The following is a 9,693-nucleotide window of genomic DNA, read 5'->3' as shown; positions in this document are numbered from 1 at the left end:
TACAAATCCACAATTTTAGATCGATCGTCGCCAAATTTTGGATATACACCAAACAGGGCCTGAATCGAACGATGGGCTACTTTAAAAGTTCGTGAGAGGAAGGCAAATGCCCGAAATGGACAGAATGGATGGGCAACGATGGTTTCTGGGCCTGAACAATCACTTTCGGGATGTTTACTTTGTTTACCGTGGTTCCCTAGTAATGCGTTTTACACGTGCATATGCCTTTAGAAATGGTTTGTCACTTTGTCGGCATTGTTAATATCATCGGAAAATGCGCTTTTATGTATTTATTCGTTACTAAAAATTTTATAATTGATTAGTTTTACTTATAAAATTCACTTAGATGTGTATTGTCCTTGTAAAGAAGATTACCGCATAGCGTTTTTGTGTCGTACATAAAGTTATTTGTATTGCTACACTCTAGCTTTCGATGATCATTTAGTGCAAAATATATTGATGTTGTATATTATACGCCTTCAGAAGAACGAGAACAAGTGACGAAATTAAAATTAAATTCAAAACGATTTTGAACAAAATATAAAAAATATTGTTGTAGCGATTTCAAAAATCTCCTGAAAATATTGTTATAGAGGGGTTTATCATAGTAGAGGATGTCGTTGTACCGAGAGTTTAACATTAAACCAAACAATTCCAAACAAGATTTGAAAAAAATAGCATTGTAGATGATATTTATTATCATCTATTATCGATTACAGAGTTGTAGCGATGTTTTGCTGCATATACAAGTGCCCTAGCGTATGCAGGATTTTGTCGTGGGGGGGGGGGGGAGGAGGAGGAACGTTCAACATTTTTTTTCTTCCCGAAAGCGGGCCTGGCGTGGTTCACTCAAGTTAGGTGACCCACATTCTGTATTCGCATAGAATTCCACAGCTCTGTTCGAGATGAGTGATCAGTAAATGTTCCTTAGGCCACTCAAGTGAAGTAAGAACGACCCGCGGGCCACTTAAGTGACGAGGAAATGTACCAATGTACCGTGGGCCACTTAAGTGATCTGCAAGAACTCCCTAGGTCACTTAAAGGATCCGGGAATGTGCTGCGGGTTACTTAAATGACGTGGAATTACACCGCGGATCACTAAAGTGGTAATGTGTCGCTTAGTTTACTATCATAAAATTAGTTTTGAGATCGCGGGTCACGTCAGATGACTCCGATGGCCAAATTTCCGAGCTTAAGATACGTTTTGCACGTATGTTTTGTTTTTTAAAAAGCGCCATCTATCGAGCTATTTTTGAACTTCCAAAGTATGGTAATTGCTTCGAATATTTAAGTGAAATGAAACGTTTTTACAGGAATATTAGGTCTACCCTCAGATGCCGAAATAGTGGTTAAGGGGAAGTTCATTGAACCTGTTATAAGTACTAAATGCTTGGGAATAAGTATTGACAAACGACTGAAATTTGTGCAACAACGCAATTATGTAATACAAAGTGCAGACTTAGCAAAACACATTGAAACGTATACTTGCAAACAGATCAACATTGAATATCAAAAAAAATTAAATGTATACAAAATGGCTATCGGATCCATACTTCTATATGCTGCACCAGTGTGGCTCTACTCGAGCAATCAACACATGGTTAAATTAGAACAATATCAAAGCAATAAGAGCTATGCTGGGAGCCAATTGATTCATCAAGAATAGAAGTATAAGAAACGATATATAGGAATGCCCACCATACACGCCTTTGCTCAAAAGATGGCTAATAATCTCTTCCAAACTCTTGAAGAGTCAGAATACCAACATCTTATAGGGAAATATCTACTTACCCAACAGATCAGTTATCAGCTTTTTCCAGACCCAAAAATTTTTTAGTTATAAAAAGACCGGAGGTACCGGAATTGTAAAAAATGTATATAAACAAATATAAGCAACTATATTTGATGTAAATAATTAGATCAACTGCAAAATATCAGCTTACTATATCTCATTCTACTTTAGATAATACAGGGTGATCAGCGAATAAGCCCTTATTTCAAAATTAAATATCTCTACAACAAAGATCAATAGAATTATGCGGTAAACGCTACGTTTATTAGCAAAACTGTAAGAATGTTGTACAGAAATTTCGAAAATTTAGTTTTTTTTTCAAATTTTAAAAAGAAACAAAACTGGAGATTTTTGGGTTCCGAAAATCCTCATTTGTGTGAAAAGAAACCACTGCATTCGCCTAAAGTTACTGCATGGGCTGCGGTATGCGCCATGTGTGCTGACAAATTGTTCCGAAATTGTAACGTAACGTTCAGTAGTAATCGTTTCTCGCACGAAGAAGGGGCTGATAATGCCTCTGGCGCATACCGCAGCCCATGCAGTAACTTTAGGTGAATGCAGTGATTTCTCTTCACGCAAATGAGGATTTTCGGAACCCCAAAATCTCCAGTTTTTTTTTTTCTTTTAATTTTGAAAAATTAAAAAAAAAACTAAATTTTCGAAATTTCTGTACAACATTCTTACAGTTTTGCTAATAAACGTACCGTTTACCGCATAATTCTATTGATCTTTGTTGTAGAGATATTTAATTTTGAAATAAGGGCTTATTCGCTGATCACCCTGTATATATTTAATCAAATAATTAACCGCTATTAATAACATACAAGTATATAATCGCATTTACCAATATGATATACACTTGACGCTAGATTTAAAAATGAGGGTGGGTAATATGCAATGCGATGAATAATTAATGTTAAAAAAAACCCCCATTAATATTATATAGAACTTAATGACGCCCTAACAGGCTGATGAAGTGACGTTCTGTCACAGCCCTGTTAAGTGCCTTTCTGTTTTATTTTCCCTCCTGCCTGCTTAAGCTTTCTTTTCCCCTAGATTAATAACACAATATGGGTAATATTAAACTCTAAGTAGTTTAAAAAATAATAAAATATACAACCATGGCGAAAATCGCATTACTAGTCCAGGATGGCTAGAAAATGACTCGGGTATGCACTGTTTGCCAATTCCAGTCGGAACCCTCAGGCCACTATGACATATTTAGGATTTAGGTTACATTATGGAAAGTAATCATTTTTCACCTTATTCTTCAGTGTGAGCTCTCTAACAGATGAAGGGCTCCTTGTTCGCATAATCAGGAAAACCAGGCTCGGTGCCCCCCCCTAGGCGTCGTTCCAGATTGTGTCAGAGAAGGCAATTTTTGCTTGTCAATACTGTCCCGTAAAATATGGGACACATTCATTTTACCATATCGGACTGATAGGTGTGGTGGTCGCCCCCCCCCCCATCTTGGTTGGATATTAAGGGACGAAGAAGTCGGAAAAGCTTTCTTCCTAGAATGGGATTACTTACGTCGTACTCAACCCCACATGAGTAGTTATAAAAAACGGGGAAATAACAAAATCGTTTTACATTGCTATCTTCTGACTCGACAAACAGGATCCCTATTTAAAATTGTCAGAAAATCATAGGTTTTAATTCATTCATTTTTTAAAAATATTTATTCAATATTTTTTTTTTTTTTGAAATACTGTACTGTGTTGATTCGATTCTGCGTTTTTAATACAAGTCGGCAAAAAAGAGGCATAAAAGGTCTCTGGCTCAAAATCTTTCCCACATCAGAAGACACTTTCAATTCCTGTAATACTACCCCAAAACACAGGAAAACACTAAAACACTTTTGCTCTCATTAGAAGAAATATTGGGTGACAAAGGGCGATTCCTCCATTACTTTTTATTTTTTACAGCACAACAAAAGAGAAAGAAGCTTGTGTCTTCCCCCCAAAATCTCTTGCAGGGGAAAACGAATAGAAAAGAGCTCAAGTGTGTGTATTTTTGTGACCGAAATCGCTATGTACTGTACGTCGATTCTTTCCTTTTCGAAAAATAATCGTTATGTTATATACACACACACTCAAACCTCCAATTTTTTTTCTCGTCTCTGCCATTTTTCATGTATATTATTTTTTTAAATACGTATCTCAAAGATATTTTTCTATCTATCGAGCTATTTATGAACTTTCAAAGTATGGTAACTGCTTCGAATATTTAAGTAGAATGAAACGTTTTTCATGTAAAAAATGTAAAATGTTATAAAATAAAATAATTCAAAGTATATAATAGTTTTTCAGTCAGCGTGTCTATTTCAATAAGCTATTTTAAATCAGTACTCGGTAATTTCGTGAAAGATTACAACACCGGAGGAATAAATTTCTTAACTTATTCATCAGTGGGAGCCCTCTATAAACTGAAGGGCTTCACGTTTGCATAAGCGGTAGCCCCCCCCAGGCGTTGTTCCAGATTGATGTATCAGAGGAGGCAATTTTTGCTAGCGAATACTGTCCCCCTCTACTCTTGAGGATTCTGGGCCGCTCCCGGGTGGGCCCCATGCGTTAAGACGGCACTAGGGGGAAGGCGTTGTTTTTTTCCTCTCTTTAATTTCAACGATAACCCACAATTCTTGAAGTTTGGGCTGAACATTCCTGAAGTTAAAAAAAAAAAAAATCTAAAGTGAAAAGAAACCCGCACGTTTGTGCATACAGGGTCTAAAAGGATTATGCATAATCTTCGGTAGAAGTGATAGATAGAGCCCGGATTATATGCAAATACATGTGTGCATTTGCATATTTTGGCCTTTTTTAGCATTAATGCATTAAATGCATAAAATCGAAGAATTTTCAGAATACGTGCATATTTTTCATTTAAGCGTAATTGTGAAGTCTTGTATAGGCTTTTCGGATATTTTTTATAATTGTTATTATTTTTCTGTTCATGTGAGTGGCAACAGTTAGCTTGTCAAGCTGGCAAGTCCAGTCCAGTCTTGTTGTGTTCCTTTGAAAAGATGTAAATAAAAACAGGTTAAGTTTTTGTTGCTCTTCAAATTAATAATTGAACCCGCGATGCTGGTAGCAGTTAATTTCCCCGGCCAGCACGTTTCGAACTGAACATTTTTTGGTACCCTCGGCGGGACTGTTTCGATTAATAGTGTAGTATTTCCCGTAATTTGTTTCTCATCGCGAAATGGAAACTTTGAAGAAAACAAGAGCGGCACAATGAACTGCTTATACGAAATCATATAACAGGTTGGAAGTGTTGCTTTCTACCAGTGATGAGCAGTCAGTGGCGGTAGAGGCAGAACTGAACATTTTTATTTCTAAGGCAGAGCGGTTGGACGGCACGCACACGGCTATTTTAGCACTTCTGGATGAAGCCGAATTTGAGGCCGAGTACGAGATCGTTGAGGATTTTCGAGAGAGAGCTTTAAGAATTCGTTTAAGCTTTCAAAGAATCATCGATACTCCACATCACGGAAACAGCAGTGCTGACACCTCGGTAATTCGTGGAAATGTTTCGGACCGAAAGTTTGAGGTTACCGAAGCTAGAGTTGCGAAAATTTGATGGTGAGGTAAAAAAAAATGGTTGCCGTACTGGAGCCAGTTTGAAAAGATCCACGTGGACAACACATTGCAACAAGTACTGGAACTTAACCGATTCAGCAATCAACGGTGGAAGGATCTCGTGCGAGATAGGTGGCGGTAAGTTTTCCACCCACCGGGGAAAATTATGAGAAGGCAGTGGACAGTTTGAAGTGTCGGTTTGGACGTGATGATTTATTGGTAGACGTGCACGTCAGGGAACTTTTGAAGTTGGTTCTAAAGAATGCCACATCTCATGGTTATTCAGACAGGTTATGTGTACTTTATGATAGCTTGGAGTCACAAATACCAGGCGATACAGATGGCAGGTATGAAATTGCTCTACCCTGGCGTGAAGATCATCCACCCCTACCCTCTAATAAGGACTTGGCTGTGAAGAGGTTGGACACCATGACCAAGAGACTCCATACAGGAAATTTGTTCAATTCATATAGTAATGTCTTCAAGGAATGGGCGTCCTTAGGTATCATCGAAGAAGTACCAGATGAAGCTGTACAAAAAGAACATTATTTGCCTCATAGACCGGTTGTCAAGGAACCTTCAGAGTGTGTCCTGTGTTTGATGCTTCAGCTAGGAAGGTAGGATCGCCCTCTTTAAATCAGTGTTTGGAGCCTGGTCCTAACTTGTTGGAATTGATCCCTAACCTTCTTCTAAGATTCAGAGAATTCAAGTATGGGCTCACGGCAGATATTAAGACTTTTTTACAAATAAGTGTATGTCCAAAGGATCGCGATTATCTACGTTTCTTGTGGTGGAATGAGAAGGAAAACGTGATGATCCTGCGTCATTCTAGAGTTGTATTTGGCTTCAAAAGTAGTCCATTTCTCTTAGAAGCTGTTCTGGATCATCACTTGAAGAAATACTTAAATTATTCAAAATTCCAACACACTGTTGAGAAACTCCTCAAGAACTTCTATGTTGATAATCTTGTCATCAGTCTGGATAATGAATTTGAAATTCCATATTTCATTGAACAAGCTCATTCAATCATGGCTGAAGGGAAGTTCAATTTGAGAGGATGGCAGTACACAGGAGATGACAACCCAGATAAATTCACAGCACTTCTAGGACTTGTGTGGGATCGTGAAAAAGATGTTCTTAAAATGAACTTGGATTGGTTGGAGACATGAATTTGATATGATTTCTAAAAGGACAATTCTTTCTGTGACTCAAGATTTTTGATCCTATAGGTTTCTTGTGTCCTGTTTTGCTGAAACCTAAGCACCTAAGCTGTTGTTACAGAGAATGTGGAAGGATGGCTTGTCATGGGACAGTGAGGTGAAAGATGATTTGAAAAAGGAGTTTATAGATTGGTATGTGGACCTTATTCTTTTGAGGGATGTGTCCATTGAGCGTCATTTTTTACGTGAATCAGAGAGTAAGAAAAGTGTTAGTGTTCACACCTTCTGCGATGCAAGTGCCTATGCATATGCTGCTGCAGTCTTCATTCGTGTTACGTGTTTGCAGGGCATCAAAGTCCATCTATTGGCAGCTAAATCTAGAGTTTCTCCTGTGAAGCCTGTCTCTATCCCTCGTTTAGAACTGTTGGCTGCCACGGTGGGAGCTCGCTTATGTAAATCTGTTTTAGAGGGGCTCCAGTGGAAGGATATTGAACAACATTTTTGGACTGATTCTACCACAGTATTGACCTGGATACAACAAAATGAACCGTGGAATGTTTTTGTACATAATTGAGTACAGGAGATAAGGAAGTTGACAGATCCAGACCTCTGGAAACATATTCCAGGGACCAGCAATCCTGCTGACCTACCATCAAGAGGCTGTTCAGCCAGACAATTGTTGTCAAATAAATGGTGGGAGAGACCTGCATGGCTTTCACAACCAGAAGCAGAGTGGCCTGCTACAGAACTTGTATTTGAGAGACGCTATCTTAAGAGAAAAAGAAATCTACATCAAGTTCTGTAACTATTTGTTCATTGAGCCAGTCAATTACTGAAGGAGATGGAAATGCATCTCAATTCGACTACTATTTCTCAAGCTATGACAAGATTATTCGAATGATAGCCTGGATGTTGAGATTTATTTCTAACTGTCGTGTTTCTAAATCTTTGATTATTGGAGATGAGAGAGCATTATTGGATTTTGAATTCAAGAAAAACTAAGATCTGTTTTGGCCAAGTGTGTTGTTTGCTTGAGGCATGCCAAACAGACACTGACTGCTCCAACATCTTCGCTGCCTGAAAACAATAAAAGATGCAAGTGTTTTTGAGATTGTTGGAATCGATACAGCTGGGCCCTTATACTTGAAGGGAAATATCAAGGTATGGATATGCATGTGTACACCTGTGCTGTATTTCGAGCTGTTCATTTCAAACTTTTATCTCTATCTACTGAGGCTTTCCTGCAAGGTTTTCGGAGATTTATTGCACGTAGAGGTAGGCCCTCTATTGTTTACTGTGATAACAGCACCAATTTTGTGGGTGCTTCCAATCAATTGAAACTGGTTGACTGGGATGAAATTGCCCAACATAGCACTACAAAGAGAATTCAGTGGTTCTTTAACCCACCTAAACTGCTGCCTGGTGGGGTGGTTTTTAGGAACGATTGATTGGTGTTACCAAACAGATCCTGAGAAAGGTTCTTGGTCGATCTCTTCTGTCATATGAAGAACTTTTGACTGTGTTGTGTGACACTGAGTCAATAGTGAATTCTAGACCACTTACCTATGTATCAACTGTGGATTGTAGCCTCATTCCGTTATCACCAAACAGTTTCTTGCAAGACATCTGTTAAACTGGAGTGTCTGATGTTGATCAAATTGATGAAAAAAGTCTTAATAAGAGAATGAAGTTTCGACAACAATTAATAAATGTCCTTCGAAAAAGATTTCGATCTGAATATTGGGGGCTTCTGATTCAGGGGGTGAGTGTAAGAAATATGATAAGCAGGTAAATGTTGGTGACTTTGTGCTCATTGAAAATGATTTAACAAAATGTCTGGAATGTCCATTAGGAATGGTAACCGAGATATTGCCTGGCAGAGACCAAGTGAAGAGATTGGTGTGGTTGAAAACTTCTAAGGGTGAATTCCTGAGACCAGTTCAGAGGCTTATCCTCCTAGAAGTCTCTGCAAATGATACTCAAAAGTCCAAGATGCAGGACGGGGAGACTAGGTCTGGCAGGACAGTAAAAGCTCCTACAAGACTGAAACTTGTCTCATTTTTTTTATTTAAACTCTAATTGAAAATATTTTTTTTTGCCTTCGAGTTAAAGTCGCAATTTTGTATATCATGTTTGATCTTTCTTAGATTTTGGATTAAGTTGTTTTCCACCTTAATTTGTTTTCCAACAACTGGAGTTGAGAGGATGTCAAGTCTTGTATAGGCTTTTCAGATATTTTTTATAATTATAATTTTTCTGTTCATGTGAGTGGCAACAGTTTGGACTGGATTCGCCAGCTTGGCAAACTGTCTTGTTGGGTTCCTTTTGAAAAGATGTAAATAAAAGCACTTTAAGTTTTTGTTGCTCTTAAAATTAATGATTGAACCCGCAATGCTGGTAGCAGTTAATTTCCCCAGCCAGCACGTTTCGAACTGAACAGTAATAACTTTTTTATGAGCTTTCAAATAAATATTGTTAATACAGTAAAACCTCTGTTTTGCGTTCATTGGCGGGATACAAAATTTGTTCGTAAAAGAGGGTTGGCCGTTGATCTCAGGGAATTTGAAATGAATACTTCTGTTAACAAGGGGAAAATATAATTTGGCCATAAAAGAAGGGTGGCCGCCTCTGAGGGGGTTGTCCATTAAGGGGGGGTTTCACTTTATTTTTATAACATCTGTTTTCTCGCCGCAGGTGGAATTTAGTGAATTAATAGAGAGATGTTCTTATTTTCTAAATATGAAGTGTTCTATTAAGGTAATTTCTAGAGACGTCAAAAGCGTTCAATTTTTTTTAGAAATAGTGTTGAAATTCTTTTGTTACTGGTATACTGTTTCTGAGCAGTACAACAAACTAGAAACCAAAAATGCTAAATAACATATTGTAATATTGTAACGTATTGTAATAATGTGTAGAAGTTTTTTGCATATGCAGGTATATGTAGGGGATAATTTTTTGTAAATGAATATGCACTATATAAGAAATAGAAAATATTCATTTTAAAAGCATATCTGCTTTTTTTTTTTTTTTTTTGCAGTGATTTTTTAAATGCATATTTTCTCATTTTTGATAATTTTTAACTTTTCCATAATGTTTTAGTGTATATTTTGGGTTTTAATATGCATATTAAAACCCAAAATATACAAACAATAATGAATGCATA

The 9,693-nt window shown here is 37.5% G+C and overlaps 1 protein-coding gene across 1 annotated transcript; it reads left to right on the top strand.

The window, feature by feature from the left end:
• Nucleotides 1-6,654: 6,654 nt before the first annotated feature.
• Nucleotides 6,655-7,104, top strand: LOC149072526 (uncharacterized). Its single transcript, XM_089247227.1, has one exon. It carries the CDS (start codon nt 6,655-6,657, stop codon nt 7,102-7,104), a length of 450 nt encoding a protein of 149 aa, XP_089103353.1.
• Nucleotides 7,105-9,693: the final 2,589 nt, after the last annotated feature.

The sequence above is a fragment of the Pholcus phalangioides genome, unplaced genomic scaffold (genome assembly GCF_987345545.1).
Source record: "Pholcus phalangioides strain wild (caught in Gottingen) unplaced genomic scaffold, Ppha-v1.0 ptg000017l_1, whole genome shotgun sequence".
NCBI classification, from domain to species: Eukaryota; Metazoa; Arthropoda; class Arachnida; order Araneae; family Pholcidae; genus Pholcus; species Pholcus phalangioides.
This window is presented reverse-complemented; position numbering and strand designations above follow the sequence as displayed.